This window comes from Anser anser, assembly GCF_964211835.1.
Source record: "Anser anser genome assembly, chromosome: 3".
NCBI lineage: Eukaryota > Metazoa > Chordata > Aves > Anseriformes > Anatidae > Anser > Anser anser.
Window position 1 is genome coordinate 62,666,791 of NC_139722.1, and position 25,444 is coordinate 62,692,234.

The window sequence follows — 25,444 nt, forward strand, 5'->3', positions numbered from 1 at the left end:
GTTTTTTCCCCTAGTTACTTTTCCTAGTGTATTTATTTATTATATACATAATTGTTTTTCAGAAAACAATTGACCCTAGGAAAATTAACTACATATATGTCAGGACAGCATGTTTATGTTTAGAAAAAATACTCAACTTTCTTTTAAAATACTTGTTAGACATGAAACATTCAGAGCCTAAGCTGTTCACCAGTTCCCAAGGCTTATGAGGAAAGAAGCGGTTTCTGTCCAGAAAAGTCCGATTTACAACTGCCCCAGAAGTATCTGATGTTACCCAGTGCTGGAATGCCAGCGTGATGATCAGCGTTGATGGATATGGAATATCCGCAATCCCTTTTCATGATGCGTGAGAAAAGGCAAGTCACAAAGAAGAAAACCACACAGTAGAAGAAAACAAAATGACTATTCCATGCACTCAAGGTGGATGGTTATTTAATAAATTGAGCACCCAGGGAACTATGTTTTGCTGGGAAGTGTCAGGTTTCCTGTTCAATCTAATTGCAGTATTGAGAAAACATTCAATACTATGATTATCAAAGTCAAATCACAGTAACTAACGTGTCAGAAACGTTCCCTTGATACTCAGTGTGCTTTTTTCTTTTTTTTTTATTCCAACATTTTCCAGTTCTACACCTTTATTTTAAAAGTTCAAAAATATAGCAAAAAGCAACTCGTAGGTTCTTTTATTTTCAACTGTGTATGTCAGATAGCTTTAGAACAAGCTAACATTACTATGGTTGAGGTGTATGCAACTGGTACAGTTCAGTAGTACATAAACAACTAAAACAAATGCACCATAGAACTTAAGTTACCAAAAATAAACAATATTAAACTATGTAGGGCAATAGGTAAAAACAATTACTTTTAGGTCTTGCACACTAAAAGAAAAATATCTAATTATGATTGAAATTGTGAATTTCTACTACAGATTACTGAGATGCATTACAAAGAAAAAAACTTGAGAAGTTGTCACATTTTGGTTTTGTTCCAGTGATGCACAGTCACATGAAATCTTACATCAGTTTTTCGTGAAATTAACATCTGGTTACGTTAAGTACAATATTTCGTGAGTTAATTTTTGTTTTTCCTTAATTTTCAAAAAACTTGCATGTATAAACAGTTAAAGTAAAATAATGTTGCAGGTTGTTTACAGATTCCTTATGGATTATAGGCGTAAAAGCAGTCAGGAAGCTGCAGTGTTTTTAACATTGGTAAACAAATACTGGATTAAAGTGCAACAGTCCTTCTGACAGCACACCTGCTCTGTGCTGAAAAGAAACCTTTTCCTCTCTGCAGAGAAGCGAAGATAGATTTCAGTGTCAGGTGTGTTTCTCTCGAAAGTCAGTAATGGCCTTCCAGAGGGTGCATAGCATTCCTCCTCTGTAAAGAAAAAAAAAATCATAAAGATGCTCAGGTAAAAGAATACTCTCCAGCCCCAAAGCATTCCATTCCAATTCAGGTGCATTCTGATTTTCTTGTTCTAGTTTCAAACAAATGAAATTCTGCTTCTACTACTCAGTACGGAAGCTGATCAAAGGTGAAATTCAACACACACTCGAAGAGAGAACAGAGTCCTTTTCTGATTACAGTACAGGGTAATCTTTTGACTTTTCAGATGCCTGCTTTCTGGAATTCAGACTTGTCATCCAAAGGACCTGCATAACCCACAGCAGACTTCCAACATTATGGAAGCGTCAGTTACAAAAAAAATCTCACCACCTACCAATTTTTCATTTTTTTAAAAAATTATTTTAAAACTGCCTGGGAACACTCAGTGTTTGATATATGATATCATTTCTACTTAAACTGGTCCTGCAGTGACATACACACCTGGTATGACTAGCCGAAATCTAGTGTTAGTTGTAGTCCATGAAAATTTCTGCAGTTTTGTGATAAATTACAGCAAAATTTGCTATCTCAACCTTTTAAAAGTAAGGCTTTAGTGGGACTTCTAGCATGTCCAGGTGCAAGGCAAAAGCTTTAATTTAAAAAATTTCCTTTGCTTGCCTTTAATATAAAAGCTTATTTCTAAAATGTAAGCACTATCAGTTGTTTATCAGAAATGCATCGGGATACAAGAAATATTGTAAGGTGTTACTTATTTTAAATTTATGCTGAACAACCCAATAGGGGTTTAGCATCAGTTCTTTTCTTTTGTAACAAAGCACACTCCAGCTCAGCGCAGTTCACTCAAGTGTGAAACGTTACCTCAGTCTCAAACATTTCAGATCATCTCGTGTAACATAGCAGAGAACATCCATTAATGTATAGTCTTCAGCCAAGAACTACAAAAACAAGTTTAAATGAACATTTTGTTAGAAAACTAAACCATCTAAGTTTTATATACTATCTGTCCCTTAGAAATAGGGGTCTGGAAGAAATCTAAAATCGGGCCAAAATGTGGTACCTCTAACAGATTAATCCATATTGTTTCTAGAAACACAGTGAAACTACTTAATTTTTATGCAGCGTACTCCACACTGACACACCATGCATTACTCTAAATGTGTAATGCTTTCACAGCTACTCAAAACTTTTGTCAACTGGCATTTCTATTGTCATCACTGGTATTCCAGAATCAGAATTCAATGAATGCACGTTTGAGCATAACAACTGTTTGTTTAATTTCCTTACAGGTGAAATGTGGTGTGGTAAGATGTACCTTTTCAAAAGCATCATCTGAATTTGGTGCATTTTAATTTCCAGATACCTTTGAACTGATCTACATCAGTGATAATTACATGCAGGATTTCTTAAGTCAGCTGAAATTCTGAGATGCTCAACACCTCTAAAATTATATATCATTTGCTGCAGAACAGACCTATCTACTTCAGGAGATTTCGCTTAACGCAGTTGCCTAAGGGTGAACGTGTACCCTGTACCCAGGGTATAATCAGTAGGAACTGCCACGACATGTGAAGACTGAAAAATTATGAACCAAAGTAATACTGTCTCTTTAGCAGGATAATTTATTCTTTTATTTGTAGTCAGTTATAGACATTACGGACACACTTTATATTTAACAAAGGCCTTCATGTTCATGCCTTATTCTTCTCCTCTGAAAAGAGGCTCATCTCTCAAAATTTGCTAAGTAATTAAAATGATTTGTGATCTTCTTGCACTCAGTCACAAAAACAGTACTTTTTTTTTTTTTTACCATTTTAATGATTTGTGACATCTGTGTGACAAGGCAAACAGGAAGGAAGGAAGGACCATTCTTACCTTGTTTATTGTGGCCTCATCAGCTCCTTGAACACTCAACCAGTTTATGAGATCAGGGTCTTCGGTCCCTGTGCCAGTGGAATGACGATGACAGACAGACAATCCAGGAATATCTAGAACAAGCGTTTTTTGAGAAAAGACAATGTCTTGACAAAGCAACCTCCTTTTTTTGTTTGTTTAAATGCTTAAGCACTGTCTTCAGTGACCTTTCCCTCCAAGCTTAGAATACCAGTATCCCCATAGATGTCTGCTCCTGTAGCCCACACCCAATTACAGATCACAGACAGTTACACAATTACTCTACTTGGTTATGGTTACTTATTTTACTCAGAAGTAATCTTGGGCTTCAACGTGAAGGCAGTTAAACTAGTGTGTATATCTGATACAGGTGCATTTTCTGTCCTCTTCAGCGAATGACTACTAGCAAAATCAGTATCATTATAATTGTCTACACTGAGGCTCTTACATATTTAACGAAACAATTCAGTGTAACTCAAACAGCTGGTGTGTAGGCAATGCCTTGGACAGGATCAGCTGATTTTGGAAAGTGACACTTCGTTGAAGCACATTACACTGAAACATCAGACTGCATTAGCACTTCCACCTTCTTCAAGGCAGATACAGATCAACCTCAGTAAGCTTTATGTTGTACTTATATCTCACCAATTCTATCCTCATGGACTTTTAATGTAACAATCACAATCAAAAATATTTAAATTACACCATTCTTTTTATTGTGAATAAAATGCAGTAATTTGTTCCTTCAGAATGCACTCTTATTTCAAAGAAAATCCTACCAAAAGTAGTGTAATAAAATACCTTTGCTGGGACTGGCTCAATAAAAATAACAGGAATTTAGCTGTCACTGTCTTCATCTGCTGTTAGTGTGAAATTTTTCTTTGAAACCTCTTCTCACTTACCTATTGGCTGTGACCTAAGCCGCAGGTTTTTGATTTCTTGATCTTTTTCTTCTATAGCTTGATGTAGAAGGACTTGAAATTCTCTCTCCTTTTGAACCAATTCCTCCAATAACCTGTGAAGCAATGGGAAGAAAGCACATGTTTTCTTTAGTCTCATTTTTTTCAGGAAAGCAACGCTCTTACTAAAACTGGAAACCTTCTTGACAGAGACAAGGACAGAATTCTTCATTTCTTCACAGAAAAATCCTGTCTCTATAGATTTATTATAACGTACATGCAGTTATAAACATCCACTGGTCTGGTTTCTAAAACTAGAGCTCTTCAAACAACAAAAAATAAGTACCTCGTCTCCATATACACATACACCCACTGAACAGGTGGTATGATAGAAAAATTCAGTAAAATTTCTACAGCTAGCAGTCAGCTTTAAACAAAACTGTATGTTTGTTCTTCTCAATTATCAAAGTGTTTCATGAGCCAAGGGCTATACCTTGTCACATCATCCCATGGAAGGCAAAAGGCCAGCTCGCATCTCTCCTGCAGAGATTTTAAAAAGTATGGCAAGGATGGAGCTACGATGAAAGTGTGGCAAAAACTTATGGTTCCATTTCTTAAATGGGGAAGATACATTGTAATCCACACAAGGATTGTCCCTTCCTCATGTACTAGAGGGCTTGTACCTACTACCCTCCTATGCTATATGAAGAATAAGAAAAGATGAGGGAAAATACATTTTGTCCTCTCCTAAGCAATTACTTTTGAGAAAGCAGAAACAAATTGGAACCCAAGTTTGACTTCCCTCATAACACAAACCCAGAGAAAAAAAACGAGATTCAGTGGCCAACACCAAGTTATCAAAGGAAAACAATCAGAATACAACAGAAAATTTGCATGCAAAACTGACTGCAGTAATTTTTTATTTTAGAAGAGTTTTGTAGTATAAAGGAGGAATTGTGAACAAGATGTGCTTAGGAACTTGATTAAAGAAATTAGACCTTGATAACATGCGTGCATGTTATAGCTCATAAACCTATCACTGACTTTCCAGTCTTAGACAGTTCTGCCTTGAAAGAATCACAACTTCATCCCTTCCTTTAAGTCTGTCAGCCTGAGAACTATGCATTAACTGTTCCAGTTTAGTACTTTCTTTGTTTCGGCACCATTTTCTTTTAAGTCAGTTAAGCAATGCATCTTCTTCTAGGACACTGAAAGATAGGGACGTTTTGGAATTCAGCTGGAGAATGGGCTACAGAAGTACCCTGGCTTTGCAGAGAAACCGTTTCTGATATAATCACTTTGTAAAAGCATTTATCAGTACTTTTAAGGATATGGAAGGGCACAGAGGCCTACCAGCAGCATCATTGCATTTGAGTGCTTCCACGCCTGAGCTAACAATTGTTGAGAAGTCTACCCTGCATGTGAACAGTCCTGCTCTGTGTCTCTACGCACACCCACAGCTTGGTTAGTCTCAAAGCAGTTTAATATTCTACAGAGAGGAGTGCAGCCAACTTTCAGTTAATTTATTCCTCCTCTACCCATTCTGGCTGAAAAAGGCCTATGGGGCCAATAAAAATAATCAACCATTTTCTCTTGGTAACTACTTGCTGCTTCTGCCAATAAAGCTTTAATTAATACTTAAACTAAACAACTGCCCATATTATTTACCTCAAGATTTCTCTGTGAATGACAGGATGTGATTATTTGGTCAAAGGCTTTGCATTTAGGAAATTTACAAAAGCAAGGTGCTAGAAAATAATACCTCTACCAATTGATCACTTCTGATGCTATTACTTCCCAAGTTTATGCTGGGGAAAGTGAAGCAATCCAAGCAATTTTTTTGATGTTGGTTTTAAGTATATCAGTAAGGTAAACTATTTCTGTGGTCATCAAAAACTAAAAAAATGAATTGTAACGTGAGAATTCAAAAATACTCATACTCTATTAAAAATAGTACTATATAATGTAGTACTCTATGGCAAAGTTCCTGGACACATTTAAAAGTAAAGTGCAATTTAACATTTCAATTCAAATTGGGTCAATAAGTACGCAGAATGAGCTGGCAGCGTAACAACTCTGTTATTGAAGATATGTTCTCCTATCAAGGTCATATTCAAAATTTACTGAGGTCAGTGAGAAATGCAGCGTCCTAAGTCAGGTGCTGCAAAGGCTTAAATATTTGCTCTAAACAGACTATCTAGTATACTTTAATGAAAAAATAATTATTTATACAATTATAATTTGGATAAAATAATGGGAATCGTATCAGTCTATTTTTATTTAAGAAAATAAAAATCCATCCTATGTGAAAGTAGAAAATTTATATTTCTGAAAAATCCAGTTTCTGGATCACTTATTTTAAAACACACATTTTTCGATTTTTCTTTGATGAACAGATTGGTGTTTGGTTTTTACAGAAAAATGAAATGCCTGCTTGTAAACACCGATCCTGCTGCAGTGAATTCTGCACACAAAACCACTCTGAAAGTTTCCTTGTTCAGTTCATGTGCGGCTGTTGACTAGCTTGTGTTTGTTCTCCAAGAATAACTACAGAAAAGAACAGTGAGTTCTGTCATAATGGAAACAAAACATAACACCATTCATCAGCCATATACAGCATATAAAGGAGAGAAAAAGCAGAAACTTGGCAGCAAGCTCAGCTTTTCCAGACCTCCCTTGAAAGGGCACCTGAAATCAAGACTGACTTCAACTTCCATCATTATCATTCTGAAATGAATAAAATTAATGCGTAGTTGTGAGTGGTCATGTGCAATGGCAATCATTTAAAGGAATGAGTTGCAGTACTATGGAATTTTGATACCGTTGCTACTATTCTAGCATATGTATTTCAAAAGCAAAACGAAATACAGTCTCAAGTAGGTTAGTGTCTCCTGATGTCCAGACTTACCTGTTAGTCTCTAATTTTAGCCTGCCCAGCTGGACACTCAGCGTCCTTTGAGCAGCCTGGGAGTCATGGGATACCGTAGAGCTGAGTGTGCTCACACCTGAGGTAGCTATTGCATCTTCCATGACAATGCAAGGCTGTTGGATAGTTTGATTCTGAGGCTGGTCATCTTGATCTTCTTCAACTTCTATATCATCTTGATCTGCTGCATCACTTTCAGATGCAAGACTAAAATGTGGCCTCAATTCTGTTAGAAACATTAAAATTAAGGAAAAAACATGAAAGATAAACATTAAAACAAGAGCATGCCTAAGTGACTATCTAGGGATCATCCCAAAATTATCAAATATTATTATTCACCCAATGTAAGGTCACACAGAGCAAAGAATACTGCATTTGATCAGAACTTGCAGTATGAATACTATCTGTTGTCTAGTGGAAGGATTGATTGGGGACTTGCTGAATTGCATGAGAAGTTTACTGCTGTTCTCTTATTTTTGGTGAATGACTGCTACTACATACAGTAGTTGAGGACAGAACTACCATACTAATACTTCTGTTAATAATATGTATTTATGCCACATTACTGCATTAGATTTATGCTATAGCTATCAAGAAGAACAGCTGTATGTCTTTCAAATGATAACTGCAGCTGATCACGAGTTCGAAAGCTTTAGAAATTTTTCCAAGGTAATCCTCAAATCTATTTTCTGGTACTAAGCTGAAGTACTCCATGCAGCACCACAAGTACTCTTGTTCTATTCTGTTCTCAGCGGTGTGCAATTTCTCATGTGTCTGACCTTAGTTGTTTTGTTAAGTAAATAATCATTATTTATTATGTCCAGCTATTCCTGTTGTTGCTGTTCTGGCATACTTAGTATCCTCTCATTAGAAGAATATCAAGCTTACAAAAAAATTGTATCCAAATAATCAGAGAGGAAATAAACAGACCTATTTCCCAACAATGAAAGTGGCACACTTCCCCTCCTAATTATCAGCGTGAACACCACCTACTTTGTAGTGATGTACATCCACAAAACCACGGACACAAAGCTACACATATACTCTGTTTTCTGTTATTCCTTATTAAAACTACCTACCAGAGCTTACCAGGTATGGAAGATGTATACACAAGATCTTATATTCCTACTCTAATATTCCTACAAAATTTATTATCGCAACAACATCTGTTTGTTAATTCTAACCCCTTAATATAAATCATCCTTCCTTCCTTCAGTTGTGGCTCCTTAAAACACTCCCTTAAGTTCAAAACATACTTTAAAAAGTCATCAAAACATACTTTAAAAAAAAATCACACTTGTTTCATAGGTTTTTGTCCTTTCTGCTCAAGAACTAACAAGCAAATATCTCTTCTTTTCAAAAGGGGTGTTCATGCCTTGATTCAAGTCATCTCTTTGTAAAACAAAGCAGATTTATTATATAGCTGTTCCACAAGTATTATTTTTATGCTAGGCAAATACACCTAGATTTGTTTTAAAATTTTACATCACACTACTAGGAACTGAAGTTCATTTTGCCATGGTAGAGCAAGCACCAGTAAGTGTAACTATAGAACATCTGTTTCTTACTGCTCCAGAAGTATCCCACAATTTTTAGAAGTCTTAAAACCCAGAGATAAATCTTCACATCATTCATAGAAGAAAAACCACAGAAAAAAAAGATCAGACAAGCAAGGGGAAGCAGTCAGAAGTATGGTAGAAGAGCAGAGAAATGAACTCTGCAAATAGGTAACAATAACAATGGTTTACATTTCTTCTATACGGAATTCTCCTCTCAGCTAATCTACGCATTCTACTTTGACAAAATTCAAAATACAATATTTATACTACAGGTCTTGATCTATTATTTTCTTTAGACAACTTCTGATGAGGAGCCAGAGAGATTTTTGAGTACTTAAAATAGCATGCCCTTAAACTGCACTTTGTAAAACACCTTCTGAAAACTGGTATGTGCTGGGCAAGTTGTCCATCCTTTGGATTTCAAGAGGCAGTACTGTGCTACTGTGCACCTAAAAAAATAAGGCCCCAGAGTACCTTTGTCTGCTGCTGCTCACTGAGTTGCAGAATTGTTTAGAGAACACATCTTGGAAAGGATAACTTTCCAAAATAACTTGGACAACACACTTATCAGTGTTTAAGTTGCAAAACAGACGGTGAACAGGAAAAAGTCACTGCTGGTTTCAAATTCTTAAGTGAAGCATCATAATTGCAGCTTTAAAGCACATTTAAGGAGATCAGGTAATTCATAATTCATATTTGCCGAGTAGTAAGAAACAACTCACCTGGGACCAGAATAGTAATAGCTGTCTGCACGGCTTTTCTAATTATGCTGTCCAATGCAAACATCCAATGTGGCTTGATGTTATGATTTCGGAGAACTTTATTGACCTAGCAACAGAGAATTCAATTCAGAGATTATATCCTCAACAATCTGAAACTATAATTTGCATTGCAAGTGTGTAAAATGTTTGAACTTAAAGATGTTTTATCAAACAGGTGATTTAAACTATTTCATGTTTACATTAAATGCAGAAAATGTTCATAAAATAGTGGATGTCGGCAATGCTGTATGTCAGAAAACATTTTGTGTCTTTTTTTTTTTTCTAAGTAAAGTACCAGTTCCTCTGTTAGGTGATTTTTGATGACTAATACCAAAGTTTATTTAACCTTCACAGTCATGGACTGAAACTAGAAAAAAATGCAAGTCCATGACAAATACCAAGGACCATATTATAAAAGTCTCATAACTTAAGCTAATTAACCTTGTTACTTTTTCATTATGGTTTTCACTGCTTGTTCTGAGCAATACTTCACTATTTTAAAGTATAATTGTAGGAAATACCAAAGACCTAATGTAATGCTTCTCCCCCTTGATTCAGAAAATAATTTAGGTAACCAGGGGATTTCATTTGCATGTTGTGCCATTACCTCTTTCCTTCTATTTTTAACTTTATCCGATGAGATAGTTATCTACACTGGGTTGCTCCTAATCCCCTACAGACCTGCTTTCAAACCACGTTCAGCCATATTTCTGGGTATCCCTGTGGATACTCCATGTTAGACATGGAGTATGGGTACTCCAGATATTTTCCAGCTCCCAAATGACAGGGAAGAAGCAGGTGGGGTGACAGCGCTAACATGAAATACCTAGTCACAGCATCCAGCAATAACACATAACAGCTTAATGCTGTTTTTCAGGTATGGAAGCAGTCAAAAGCAACCGAATCAGTAGGATTAGAACTCCAGAAGTTGCAGGAAGAGACAAATCTAATTGGATTTAGAAAACAACGAAGCTATTCAAAGTCTTATTGAAAAAACAGTAGCAACTACAGCTTGTTTAAAAAAAAGCATCAAGAAGATGGATCATTCTTAAGACTTCCTGAAAAAAATAGTTAATTTATTTCTTTCATGTTGTTAAAACCTCTCTGTAAGAAAACTGAAGTAGCACATATGATAACTTGCATGTCTGCTGAAGGCAATAAATGTTATTAATGATATTATCGCTGCCCTAAAGAAACAGTGTTCAGTAAACAGAGATTTATGTAGGTAGCTGTACCAGGTTGGCTGGGATGGAGTTAATTTTCTTCATAGTAGCCTGTAGGGTGCTATGTTTTGGACTGGTGACCAAAACAGGGCTGATAACACACCAGTGTTTTATCTGCTATTGAACAGTGCTTGCACAGCATCAAGGCCTTCTCCGTTTCTCATCCTGCTGCACCAGCAAGCAGGCCGGGGGTGCACAAGTAGCTGGGAGAGGACACAGCAAGGCAGCTGGCCATACGGGTACTCCCTATCATATGGTCTCATGCTCAGCAACGAAAGCTAATGTAGTTTTTCCAAAGGAGACATTGCTCAGTGACTGACTGGGCATCAGTCAGCTGGTAGCGAGCTATTGCTTTTGCATCACTAGTTTTTCTTCCTCAGTTCCTACCCTACGCCTGTCTTTACCTTGACCCACAAGTTTTCTCACTAGCAACGGGCTGTGGGTTTAAGGGGCAAAGCACCACAGTCCCTAGGCCTCCTCAGTTCTGCTCCCCGTGGCCACTAGATGGCACTTGGACACTGTGCAGGAGAGCTGTCAGCAGCCCCGGGGAGCCTGCCCTGTGCCTGACAGACAGGACAGAAGCTCCCTAAAGCCCCCAAAGGCTTGCCCATGGCCCTCTGAGGCAGCACAACTCCTGCGTGCAAACACCTAGCACCTCCCCATACTGACTCCTGCAAACACATCAACAAGTTTAGCTCACTGTAGCGTATTTAAGTACAATGAAAACATGATGTAATTTTGTCAAGGTCAAGAATTCACAATAACATGATTTAGCTATTCAGACTACAGCAGGAAGTACCTTTTCTTGGTTGCCCTGATGAGAATACCCTAAATATTAACCGGGTAATAATCTCAGGGTGATAAAGTCTAAGTCCCAAGAACAAGGGGGACTTAGCAATATCCTCAGGCTGTGCAATAATCTGAGGTCTTAATGCAGCTCTGGATTTCAGTATTCTATGATGAAAATCTAATGTATGTCAAAAAAAACTAAGGCTGGACACATACAAAGCAATTTTTTCTTTGACCTTTCTGTAAATTAATCTTAGCTAAATAATAGGCAAGATACTAATAAGGGGAGGTAAATTTGTAACTTAATCATTTTAAGTTGCTATTTTTAAGTTAACAGAAGAGGGTAAAATATTTATCAAAAAAGAGCATGAATTCCACCAGCTATCACAAAACAACTGATGCACAGCAATGTCTGTCAGAAACCCAACTCAGATATTTGTACTCTTCCACCCCGCAGCTGGTCTCTTGACCTTGTACATGTTTATTTCTTCCAACCATCAAAGCAGTACTGATATGAAGCTAAACAGAATGGAGAGCCGAAGGGTACTCAAAGCGAACGCTCAGAAATCTCTCCTTTGGGGAAACCTCTCTTACAGATTAATTTCACATATTAGCTTGTTTTGTTACGCAGTCTACTTCTTTGTCAAGTATAGTCTATGCAACAAACAGATCAAATGCTGTGCAATCCTTCCTGACAGCTCTGTTACTTCTCATAGTACACAAGGTTAAAATGCTGACAAAAATCATCTACCTCAAATGCCTACTTGGGCTGTCATCTCTTTTTTTTTTTTTTTACTACAGAACTTCACTCTGGACACATTGATGCCCAGCACAGCTACATCCTCCCATGTCAATTGTTCATCTTAATCATTAAGCATAATTCTTTGTGAACTAACATTTGAACACATAACTCAAGAAAAGAACCTTTGCTTTTGGTAAACTAGCTATTTAAAAGGTACTCCTGTGTCTATTTGGTTGCTGCTCACTGTGGGATATCAAAATTTACATTAATTGCTTACACAAAGGTATCCTGTTTTTCTTCTTTCTTATCCCACTTATTATACATTAAAATGAAAAGGGCTAATTTGTAAGAATTTTGGTAACCAAAAATTCTAGAATAAGAATATAATACATTATAATGTAGACAGACTATTACTTGAGGCTATGGAGTGGTTTAATGCATTAGTTTCATAAAAGAAGTCAAGTTCAAGAGATCTCATTTATGTAGGGCAAGCCTGACTATCAGTGTTTATCTTAGTTATCAGAAATACTTCCAAAAAAGGTTTTTTTCCCTGCTTTTATTATTACAAAGTTTATGCAACAGTGCTGAATGAAGATTCTTAATCAACAAAATCTCAACAACCGTGTTCAGGGTTTGCATCCTGCCAAAGGATCACGTGGCAAACAAACCAAACCGTGGTTGTGGGCTGTTTTTTTTGTTATTGTTGTTTCGTTATTACAAGTTCAAAGTTCTCAAATGTTATTGTTTCAGTATCTCTGGAGGAAAGTTGATGAAGTTTTGTTTGCTTCTGGTTTCTAGGTTTTTGCAGTTTTCTTGCATTAAGTATTTACTAAAAATGACAACTTACAGCATCTTGAAAACCGAACAACACAAGTTGCACTTGACTGATACCATGGCTGTCAAAGTCTAACTCCAGTTTCAGTTTTGAAAGAGTGGTTGCGATGATTTTACGATCAGTGGACCGTACAAACTCTCTGAGGCTGGAAACGAGCGTCATAATGTGTTCCCATTTTAGCTTGGGCTCTTCGGCTCCCTGGTAGAGGAAGAGAGAGGAAACAAAACAGTTTTGACAGCCATCTTTTGAAATGTACACCCAGTGGTCCTTAAACAATAATGTCAGCTGGCAATACAAGTTTTCAGAAACTCTACTGCTATGGTTAAGGCAAAGCGCAACTGCAAGCTAGGTTACAGTGGCTGTGTAACTACAGCTGTACCACTGAGCTTCCTGCTAATGCAGATTATTTGACTAGCAAAAAAGCTGACTTTATTTTACAGTAGTTGCTGAAGTATACATACACACTATATATGTCTGAATGTACAGGAGCAAAAAGATATGAATGAATATACTGTGCACTAGATATTACAGACCACTCTGAATTGCAAAAGAAAAAAACCAAATACTTTGAAGTGACTGTTTTCAGAGTGCCTCTCAAAGACAACATGCAAAGTCCCACTGCAACATTTAAAAGAAGGAATTAGTCAAGGTTATGGAGAAGGTTATGGAGAAGGCTCTGAAAGAGACTAATTCTTTCCTACATGATTTTCCTGTAATGGAACTTTCACACTCACCTATTATTAAAGCAGGTCTACAAATCTCATCCTTCTCTATTACCAATAATCAAGCCTATCTTTAAAGCTCCTGTGTTTTTGCACGAGCTACAAAAGCAGCAAAAAGCTCAAAAGCTTTCATCAGAGTAACTAGGAAGAAAAAGACTGTTTATTCTCTAAAGTTATGCCAACTGAACATAAATTTTAATTCCAAATTTCAAAATCAAGTCAGAGATAGAAAACCGTACCAAATGTTCAACATGCAATATTAAAATACTTTTTTTTTCTGAGGGAAGTTAAGTATTTATAGAGATTAAAGATATCTAATATCAATTTCCGTAACAGAAGGACACGCTGTGTTCGGTTCTCTTGTATTTGCCAGTTTTATGCCATAATGTTACAGCTGGCTAGGCATCAAGAACTCTGTTTGCCAATAATGTTCAGTTTTTGACTAGTTAATTAATTCTGATCTGGATGAAACCAAGATCATTTGTTTGTTGGAGGGTGTGAGAGGGGGAGGAGGGAAGCTCACAACTAAAGCACCTCTGAGATAAAAATTCTACCTTCTGATCCTGATCCGTTTTATTTGAAGAATTCACCTGACTACAGCCTATACTGAAGTTGATCCCTCCTTCTGTCCTACAGTATCTGATCTCCTTTTCCTGTAAATAATTAAGCAGCCATTAGGGTAGAGAGGTGGACACAGAACAGATTCCAAGTCCATCAAATGCACGCTGGGAACAGGGTAACCAGTATGGCTCCCTAATAGGGAACAGAGGTCTATTTTGGGGAGGGTCATTCTCCTCCCTAGCCCTCACCCACAACGACCACTTTGTTGAAATAGTTCTTATGAAAAGTCCTTATGACAGGAACAGTGCTAAGAAAGCCCAAACCCTGATGAGGCCTAACCAGCAAGTCAGGCTTCTATTTATCGGTACTTTCTGGCATTTAAGCAGGGCATAACAGGTGGACACCTCAACTTCCCCTTAGCTGCAGTTACCACCACTTTCAAGTGGTTTGAGCAAGTTTTCTACTCTGACAAGGAACAAAACTGTGGCTAACAACTGTCCGTTATAGCAGCACTCTTGCAAAGCACTGATCACTGGCATATCTCTTGTTGCCTTCTATTTTAACACTTCCTATAGTTATCAGGAAAATTGTGTTTTTCCAAGAATTAGAAGCCTTTTTTTTTTAATTATTACTTGGTATGGCAGCAATTTCCAGTTACTTGAGCTGTGGTACATGCATAAGAATTGTATTGGTTCCATCAGTTTCTCAAACAGTACTATCTTTAGAAGCTGATTTGCCACATTTCACACAAATATGTTTCAGACCAGCAATACTCAGCCTTGAGAATCAAGTGAGTCAATTACCTACTAACACGCGTTACAAACAAGAACAAAAAAATCATGTCATCCAATTTCAGTGTTGCAACATTAAGCAGTGTGGGGATGACCTGTAATTTATTCAGTGTCATCCTGAATTGATACATCATAATGAATCATCCCCACAAAGGAGCGCCAAAAGGTCATTCTGCAATTATTTTGCTGTAACTCCCACTATTACTCCATCTTCCCTCCCCTCCATATGTGGCTCCCAGCTGCTGTGAGGAAGAGTGGCAGTTTATTTTCTACCTAGTCCTATCTCTCCCCTTCTGTGGCTCTTGGCTGGAAGGCAAGGGTCTACCAGTCACACTACTCTTTTCTATGCAGTAACCTAACTTAAGGCCAGAGCAGGCCAAAAGACCTAACCCTCTCTGCATCAAACCAGTCACTCAGAAGATGGAACTCTACAAGAAGCTCAACCTCCTGGGGATGATATACGCTACATGTGTTGACCTGAAGTCCTCAGTTGATACACTAGCAAAACAATATCACGAAATCATGTTTGCCATTGTCCAGCCAGCACTAGTATCCAGGTGTTCATATAGTTGGTACTAAGAACATAAAATGCATATCTAATGCAGCATAAACATAATTTTAGAACCTATTTTTATTAGCCCCAATAAAATAATAAACTGTGAAAGCTTATATTGCATATATTTTCTAGTTTAATCAAGTGATATTTTTTGATTGCTTTACTATGTGTAAATTTGAAACTTCCAGGTAATCGTAGATAAGTCTTTAAATTCCACATTATTTTTTTTGTTGCCTTTTGAAATTACTTTACCTGAGCCAAAGCTTCCATCAAGTTCCTCACCACCTTCTCTTGGTCCTCAGTTAATATCCTGTGAAGGGTGGCTCTCCTTTCACTATCTTTCTTCAGCATGAAAAACCCAGAATCTTTCTCTTCAGGTGAAGGAGGTGCACTGTGATCCTCAAAATTTTCATCTGGGATGCTGAATGAAAGACGCTCAGTGAAAAGAAACTTTCTAAAAAACAACCCTAATGCACATGTTCCTGATCTACTGACACAAATGTCAGATAGCTCTTTACCTCAGAAAAAGGGACCGGATTCCCTTCCCATCTTTTTCTCCACAGGATTTAGCTCTTGTTTTGAAAGAGAATGGATCAATTTTTAATTCTGTATCAGGTGAGACCGAACCATATTCACTGCTGCTACTTGTATCTTCCACCAGAACAGGAACAGGTAAGGATATACTTCGAAGATACTCTATTTAAGAATATTTAGAAAGTAGAATTATATAGCACCAACACAGTTCTGAAACAAAAAGGTTATTCATTCAGACAAAACAGAAGTTCTGACTATCTTTCCCCACACAGATAAAATATTAAAAATAAAATGAACAAAAAGCTCCTGACGTTTGTCCTTCTGGAATTGAGTTATCCTTCAGGTATGCTTTTATTGAAAAGGTTCTTCAGATATTGGAAATCCTGAGCTCTTTGCATGCTTACTTCCAGAACTTCAACACTGGAGTGAATGTACATCACACATTATCAGTATGCACTCTGAGCAGTAACAAAATGTTTCTATAGGGTAAGTCATGCATGCACATTCCAATAATTTAGTTTTTAAATGTCTATATATAGAATTTATTTATCTATTACAATATAAAAAGCATTTTAATATAAAATAGAGAAATATCTTGTTACATTTATTTATGTATCAGATTATATATTATCTTGAACTAAATTTAATTAGTTGATAGGCTTTGATTCATAATAAACATGAATGTTAAGAGGTGGGGCTTTTCTTTTTTTTATTAATCAAGAGTACATACAACTACTGTTGCAAGAAACTATCAATACCTCTTTCATACGTCCACATTTCAAAACGTACTTCTATTAAGCAAGAAGGTAACTTTTTTCCCTCTCCCCTCCCCACCACCTTCCACCCCCATTTTACCCGGATTATTTCCTGAAAAGGGATGTCAGTCAGGCTTGACATGGGGTCCCAAACAAATTCTGCTTCTACAACACCCCCCTCACACCATTATACAAATTTAACCTAATAAAAATCTGTTATCTTTCTCCACAGAATTTGGCTCTATTACTACAACACAACAGCCATTTGGTTCCCTGTTCAGAATTCCACTAAATTGGCCCCATAACAACAATTCAGCTCTTCAAGCCTGTTTTACCCACCTGTATAGACAATTAAGCCAAGGTAGCATTACAAATATATTTTTTTTATTCATTAAAATTTGTAAAATGAATTAGAGCTTCCTAAGAAACATCATTTATTTTTATAATTATGCCCACACTTCTCTTTCAAGAATTTGGTGTGGCAAATTATACCATAGTAAGCGATAACCACAGTATCTACACAGTTATGTTTTTATAGAAAAGTATGTTAAAACTCACCATTTGTGTTAGCTGAGAGAACTGTGGGAGACAAGCAAAGAAAAAAAATGAAGTTAATTGTGCTGAAATTAACTGAGGAAATAAACATAATCTAAAGAATAACTCCCTTCTCATTTTTATGGACCATCTGGACTCTCCTCTGTGCAAATTCTTATTTTAAATAAGATTTATTGCCATTTAAAATTAAATTGAATCTGTAAAATAGAAGCTAAAAGCTATCATTCAATGTTATCTCCTTTACCTAGTATTTTCTCCTTGAAGGTATCATGCTAAAATTATGCAGAACATATATTTAATATATGCACATAAAATATGTCATTCATACTCTCAAAACTTTAGTTACGTTACATAATTTAAAAACATTGCAGGGAACGTGTGAGTGTGTATGTGGGGGGAAATAATGCAGTTTGCTATGGGACAAGCATTATTTCATTCACGTAAAAAGCTTTCAATGCTCAATATCACTTTACTACCTTATACAAAATGCACTCCGTACAAACATTATTTGAATGGAGACATATACACTTTTTAAAAAAACAAAGAGACAGAGAAAGACTTTTGGGGGTAGTAGAGAAGGAGATGCTAATCTTTTCTTCCTGGTTTCTAGTAACAGGATGCATGGCAACAGCTCAAATCTGCATCAGAGGAGGTTCAGACTAGACATTATTAAAAATTTCTTTACCAAGGGGGTAGTCAGACACTGGAACAGGCTTCCTATAGATGTGGTCGATGCCCTGTGCCTGTCTGTGTTTAAGAGCATCATCCAAATGCCTCTTAACGATATACTTTGGATCAGCCCAAAAAAAGTCTGACAGCTGGACTATCTCTGTAGGTCCCTTCCAAGTGAAACAATTCTATACTATTCTAAACCTTAATATAAATACTTATATAATCACCTCAGTGACAACTTGCTAGCAGAATTCTGCTACAACCAGTCTTTCTACAGAAAGCCACTGGAACAAAAGACTACAACTGAACATTCATCTGGGATGGCGATCTACAGTCTTCGTCTTAAAGACTGAAAGATATTGTTTCCTGAAACTGATGATTTTTAAGAGAGAAATTCCAGAGTGAGTTGTTTAGCAACAGTTACCTGAGAGTTTTGACGGGGACTTTCTTTTTTTGCTTGAAACCTTCAAGAATTCATCTACAAGTAGTTCATGAGCAAAAGCTCGTTTATCAGGATCTGGTTCAAAGCAACGCAATATGAAAGCCTTGGCTTCTGCAGACATGGATTCAGGAATCTCTGGGTGTATTTTAAACATTCCCACCTGAGACAAAGGGGAAAAAAAACAATGTTCTGCACTGTTCTTTTCTCAAATGCAAAATAGGAAAAAACATTTAGATACCAGACGTAGTATATTGTTACCATGTTTCGATATTACCTTTCTATAACTAGTTCATTAATGCAAAGAACAAAATTATTGCCAACTGTGTAATTATTCGATCAAATTAAAAAATACAATTGTAAGGAGAGGCTCTCTCAAAGTGGAGAAGTCAGAACTGCTTTTCTTTGCCTTTTTTTAAAGAAGAAAAAATGCTAGTGAATAGCTGTTACTGCACCATTACTCTCTTCAAATATACACAGCACTCCCACTCAATTGAATCAGCTCATTCCTCTTAACATCCTCATTAGTGAAGCATTTCCTTTATCATCTTCTCCTTATAATTCTAGCTTTTCCAAAACAGTCATAAGATTTCCTGTGTTTACAAGTACCGGTCTGAGTTGTACAAGGAAGACGGCTGACCTTAAACATAGCTGCTTGTGGTTCTCCCAGTTCATAAAATGGGGGTTTCCCTGTAGCCATCTCAATGATTGTGCATCCCAAAGACCAGATGTCTGCAGCTTTCCCATAGCCACGGGGCCCTTTGTCAATGATTTCCGGTGCCATATACTGAAGGGTACCTGTTTAAAACACAGCCATCACTGTTATTTGCACACATGAAAGATGCAATAGATAGCTAAATAACAAGACAAACAAAATAAGCGGGAAGTGAATGATATCAGGAGAGTTAACAAAAACACTATTATTCAAAATAAAAAATTAGAAGTTTCCTCATGCATTAAACAATCTCAAAATACTATTCAAAATGTTATTTATGCTAAAAGGATCTGATATCATGTACTGATCTTGTATCTCTTCAGTGACCACGACAATTACTAGAGGTTTCAATGACCATTGGATTAGATGTAATTTTTATTTACTGTGTTATATGGATTAAGATGAAAATAAGGAAGATTAATCTGAATTGCATTCAGAGTGGAAAATGAAGTTAAACCTGAACCTAAAATAGTGGATGATATTAAGGCTTCTTTTCTGATGGGAATCATGATGATAAAGCATTCTGTTCTATTTGAACAGAAGTTGAACAGAGAAAGGAATTAAAATAACGGTCACTTCTCATTTTGAGTAATTATTTAATATAGTGCCACTGTGTGATTTCGTGATTTAACATCCAAATCCAATTATCAAGCAGAATGAGAATTAAGTTAATGACAAGTTTTGTAGATGATGCCAGGATGCCCAAACCAGTCATGAAAGAAAAAAGAGTTAGCTTCAGGTCAGCACAATGAAAAAGCCATTTATATAGAAGAGGCAGACTCAAACATGACATAGGAAAGACAGTGCTCTTCTGCTGTGGAGGGCTTTTTTTTTTCTTTTCTCAAATGCAACTTCCAAAGCAGCATTGTCTTTGTGTCTTTAAGCTGATTTAGGTATACTTGCTCTTAAGCTATGCAGTGTTCACTCTTCCATTGACTTTTTACATTTATTTGAAGTCAATAGAAGTTAGGCAGCTATGAAATATGACCCTATACTGGAAGTTGGAGTAAGGAAAGAATCTCCTCTGAGAACATACCAGTGAAGGTTTCAGTACATGGGTTGATTCCTGCAAGTCTCTTTGAAGTTCCAAAGTCCGAAATCTTTAACACTCCACTGTACGTGTTGATAAGCACATTATCACCCTAAGGAACAGAACATTCAGAGCAATTATTTTTCTCAGCTATTTGTCTCACTTGCATTACTTGTATCTAGAATACACCCTTTTGTAAGTAAGAATTACTTCCTAAGGCTCTTTAGCATGAACAAGAAAAAGAAATCAATAGCATTCCCACCTTACGTAATCCCATTATCAGAAATTTAATCTCAAAGTGAACTTCTCCATCTACAAGAATTTTAGTTTAAAGACCAAGACAGAGAAACACATCTTTAAAAAAAAAGGAACTTTTAAAGTCTAGAATCTCATTGGAAAAGAAACTGTTCATATCCCACCCACAGCCTTCTTCACTCCTGATATGTTTTTATGAAAGCTTGATCACATCATTGAAAATGTAAGTAAAAAATATCCATCCACTACCACATCTGATGTGGCTATATGTAATTTTTTTCTAAAAAAATATTTTGTTAGTGTAAATTCAAGTTACAATGGCTCACTTATCTAATGTACATTTCAGAATAGCAGAAAGTCAAAACAATGAATAGCTTCCAGAAGAAAGTTTAAGTTACAGAACAAATAAACGGGTTATGCAGTTACATAACACCAGGCTTAATCTCCACAATTTCTCACCTTTATGTCTCGATGCACTATTTGATTATCATGGAGGTATTTTAATCCTTCAAGAATCTGCTTGGTGTAAAAGCCAATTGTCTGCTCATTATTTTTTAATGGTCCCCATTTTGATCGTAGAAGAGCAGAAAGACTGCCTATAATTTTGGAGAGGAAAAAAATGAGAGTAAAACCAAATTAAATTCTACCTTCTCCCCCAAAGGATAAGCAAAGTAACAACAACCAACAATCCCAAACCAAGTATAGGTACCTCTTGTACAATGAAAGGCCCTCGCTTGGAAATACTTTCTTGTATCATCAAATTCCTGACTAATTAAAAAGAGTCTATGTATCTCCATTGGCCTTGGCTGCAGCAGATACATTCTCTCAAGCAACCAAATAAGAAACTTTTTAGTCAATGTGCTCATCTCTGTTATGTCTGGAGAGAAGTTGTCCAAGAAGAATGTTGTGAAAGAGTAAAAAAGGGTGGGTATACATATGCACACTTCTGTACATAAACCAAATCCACAGCAGCTCAAGAAGCTAAACCCCCGTAAGTGGGATTTTCATTATGTCTGGCTGGTGTAACTTCTTTGGTCTCTAACAGAAACAACTGCCTGTCATGATTCCCTTGTGTTAGGTACTTGAGAAGGGCTCAGTCATCAGAGACTAGCTGCAGTCTTTCTAGTAGGATGGTCACCAATCACCTGTTACAACAACAATCTGAGCTGTTTCTGTAGCACATCTTGTCTAAATCCTGATCAAGCACTAGGAAAAAACCCTTATGGGTTTTTCCATTAATTTAAGAAAGACATATTAAAGATTTTTTTTTCATGAAATACATCACTCTGCAGTGCTATAGGTCTTATATTTTGAAGATGTTAAGAAAAAACAATAACCAAACCAGTCTCGACCACTACTTACCACCGGGCACCTGCTCCATGAATATCTTAATGAAACCATCCTCACTAAGAGATCCTAAATACTGGACAATGTTCTTATGTTTGAGATGCTTATGCAAAGCTATTTCTTCATGCAGAGGTTGGGAGTATCTGTCAAGAAAAGAATTTATGCAATACTGAGCTTCAGGAATAAAGTCTTGAGTTTACTGTGGTAAAGTTTTATTTCAGGTCCCATGAAACATTTACACTGAAGTACTGCATACAGTAATACAATATGATCTTAGATATTAGACAATATTAGACACATTTAACATCAGTGGTTATAACCACCACATACTAAGAAACCATTCACATATGAATATACACAACATACAAAATTATATGTAATACTGTACCCACACAAAATGTGATAAATGTACATTTATTCATATAGACAGCCTAGGCAAAATGATATGTGGAAAAGGAACTACAATCCAGCTCAACACAAAGAGAATAAACAGTTGGGCAAATGATTGTATTTAGACTACTGCCAAAGTGAACTAGCAAACAACTGAGTTAATGTATAATTAAGATCAGCTCAATAATTAAAACAAATCACCATTTAAGTTTCTACTAATAAAGAAGGAGTCTCATCTGAAAGCAAGAGTGGATTGCTATCAAAGTAAGAAATCAGGAGTCTTTCCATTGAGAGGAATTCAGAAGAACTCATCAGAATAATTTCAAATTTAGTTTAGTCAAAGATCAGGTCTTTTTCAGAGAGGTAAGCTTTTTCTGCAGTCTTTTTTTGTCAACGTTTCTGAAGTCCAGACCCTTCTGGTGTGGAACAGCACCAGAACCCTACCTCAGAAGCTGACGTGCTCCCCTGAGCCAGCTCTAACACTCTTCTTCCACCCACAGGTGAGTCGCACACACCCTGGCAGGTTAGCTGCCAGATCCTGTGTTTTGTCTGGCAAAAATTAGGTAATACATTCAGAGTCTGGTGGCTACTTCCAACAAAGTACTAATGTCTGTAGTCATACTTTCAGTATAGCCGAGATAGATGTTGGACACAGACCTCTCCGCTCAGTTCAACAAGCAGCTGCAGTGTTGAGCATGTGAGGACATGTTCAGATGCTTATACTGTGGTTTAATTTAGCACTCCCACAATCTCAGACTTGCAGCTAACTGCGACCAGAAGGAACATTCTTCCTCCCCCCCCCGCCCCCCATTCCTTTTCACCCTCAGCAGGTTGCTCTCAGCACAGGTTTTGAGTCAATACTGGTGACATTCTGGCCTCCTAACAAACTGGCAACAATTTATTCATACTTGTGCTGGGGAAATTAGGGGTCGAGATGGTATTCTGCTGCTTCAAGTCTAGGATTTAGTTCTTCCTGGAGCCAGTAAAGTGCCAGTGCCAGGAATGCAATCCAAGTTTTTGGGCTAAAAGCACCTGTGAGCTCCACTCTTTTGGAGCAAGTAGTTACCAGTTCACCCTAACAACAGCATCAAGCTACAAATGGAGGCTGAACTCTAAAAAGTAGAGGGCAAAAAAAAGTGGGTCATCTCAAAATGCCTTTGGAATATGAATGTCATAGAAAACAAAAAGTATTTCATTAAAGAAAGTGTGACCCTCATGCAACCCTCAGTCTATGTACTGAAAATAATTTGAGTTTTGTCACACCCCTCTGCACAACAATAAAGATTTTAACTACCCTGTTTGTCATTCAGAAATCCAAAAATCATCTGAGGTTATATTTCTGAGTTGTATCAGAGTAATAGTAATTCAGAGTGGCAACAGAAACATGCGTGTAATTCTTCCCCCTGAATTGTTAAACTACACAGTTCATTTAGTCTTGAGCAACTTACATAATTAAGCAAATAAAATAAATCCCTAAGAAAATTCTCCAGAAAGATGGAGGATTTCTTGGAATCATAGAATCTTAGAATTATTAAGGTTGGAAGGGACCTTAAAGACCATATAATTCCAACCCCCCTGCCATGGGCAGGGACACCTCCCACCAGAGCAGGTTGCCCAAAGCCCCATCCAGCCCGGCCTTGAACACCTCCAGGGATGGGGCATCCACAGCTTCTCCGGGCAACCTGTGCCAGGACCTCACCACCCTCACAGTGAAGAATTTCCGCCTTATACCTAATCTCGATCTACAGCCATTACTCGTTGTGTTATCACCACACTCCCTGACAAAAAGTCCCTCCCCAGCTTTCCTGTAGGCCCCCTCTTTAGGTACTGGAAGGCCCCAATGAGGTCTTCCTGGAGCCTTTTCTTCTCCAGGATGAAGAATCCCAGCTCCCTCAGCCTGTCCCTCCTCTTCATATGAGAGGTGCTCCAGCACTGGGATCATCTTTGTGGCCCTCCTTTGGACTCATTCTAATACATCCATGCCCTTTCTGTGCTGGGGGCCCCAGAGCTGAATGCAGCACTTCAGGCAGGGCCTCACAAGAGCAGAGGAGAGGGGGGCGAATCATGTCTCTCAACCTGCTGGCCATGCTTCTTTTGATGTGGCGCAGGATACAGTTGGCTTTCTGGGCTGCAAGTGCACATTGCCAGCTCTTGTTGAGCTTCTCATCAACCAACACCCCCAGGTGCTGCTAAAATATGGGAAATTCTGCTGATGGAGAAGCTATCCATTAGATCAGGACAGTAAAAACGAGAAGTAAAATGGGCAAAAGACAAAAAAAACCCTGCAAATATGGATTCTGTTCCTGACTTAAATGATGGAAAAAAATACACCAATTGGCACACCCAGTATTTTACCAATATTCACTTAGTATGTTATTCCTCCCGATAACAAGCAGTGTTCTGCATTTATTTGAAGAGCTTCCTTCATAAAAAAATATTTCTTTAATCATTAGGAAAAAGAGGGATTTATCTTCCTGTTACTGACCACGGAAATAACTGTTTCCTACTTTTCCTAGCTTTCTGAATACAGAGGCACAAGTTATAGTCTTGATGATACTTTAGTCTGAGAGGCACTTCAAAAATCCAGGCGCTTGACTCACCTGTTAAGAAATAGCTCGCACAACACCTGGCCACAAAAACAAATATAATCGTAGAACTTTTAAACTGTCAAGTTATTCTTAAAGTCAGTTTAATTTGCAAAGAAATTGTACGTGTAGACTTGCTATCACTTTCATGAGAATATTTGTGGAAATTATGTATTCAGAATACCACATACTACAAACCTCAAGATATACAAGTACAATAGACATGACATGTTTGGCCTTTATGTGTTAACCATTATAAATGAGACAAGGCACTACACAGACTAAGTTACTGCATTAAGAAGCACGGACAAAAATATCATTACACGTTTTACGCTACTGTGAAGGGGCTTCGTAATAAATTAGGCTCAAACAGAAAAAGGAAAATGTCTTTATCAATAATTCAGGCTCAGAGTTTTAAAGGATTCTGGAAGTTATAAATTTCAGAAGTTCTTTTATAAGAACCTGCTTATGTATGCATGCTTCTTATAAACATGCTTAAGACAGAGCTTTTCACAAGGTATTTGAGTGAGATTCTGTATTTCAGTAACATTTCTTTTGGAAGG

The 25,444-nt window shown here is 37.2% G+C and overlaps 1 protein-coding gene across 2 annotated transcripts in view; it reads right to left on the minus strand.

The window, feature by feature from the left end:
• Positions 1 to 666: 666 nt before the first annotated feature.
• MAP3K5 (mitogen-activated protein kinase kinase kinase 5) overlaps positions 667 to 25,444 on the minus strand; it is a 101,582-nt gene continuing 76,804 nt past the window's right edge. Inside the window, exons 16-31 of one of the 2 annotated variants that reach the window (XM_083828374.1) lie at positions 21,922 to 22,049; positions 21,019 to 21,155; positions 20,311 to 20,416; positions 19,200 to 19,357; positions 18,545 to 18,722; positions 17,452 to 17,472; positions 16,123 to 16,300; positions 15,857 to 16,025; positions 14,251 to 14,349; positions 12,987 to 13,172; positions 9,347 to 9,452; positions 7,048 to 7,291; positions 4,143 to 4,255; positions 3,223 to 3,335; positions 2,209 to 2,285; positions 667 to 1,380 (exon numbers count right to left, since the gene is read on the minus strand). In XM_083828374.1, the coding sequence (XP_083684500.1) occupies positions 1,320 to 1,380; positions 2,209 to 2,285; positions 3,223 to 3,335; positions 4,143 to 4,255; positions 7,048 to 7,291; positions 9,347 to 9,452; positions 12,987 to 13,172; positions 14,251 to 14,349; positions 15,857 to 16,025; positions 16,123 to 16,300; positions 17,452 to 17,472; positions 18,545 to 18,722; positions 19,200 to 19,357; positions 20,311 to 20,416; positions 21,019 to 21,155; positions 21,922 to 22,049 (2,074 nt within the window). In that variant the 3' untranslated portion in view covers positions 667 to 1,319. The remainder of the gene's footprint in view (positions 1,381 to 2,208; positions 2,286 to 3,222; positions 3,336 to 4,142; positions 4,256 to 7,047; positions 7,292 to 9,346; positions 9,453 to 12,986; positions 13,173 to 14,250; positions 14,350 to 15,856; positions 16,026 to 16,122; positions 16,301 to 17,451; positions 17,473 to 18,544; positions 18,723 to 19,199; positions 19,358 to 20,310; positions 20,417 to 21,018; positions 21,156 to 21,921; positions 22,050 to 25,444) is intronic. The other variant, XM_083828375.1, reaches the window with a different exon arrangement.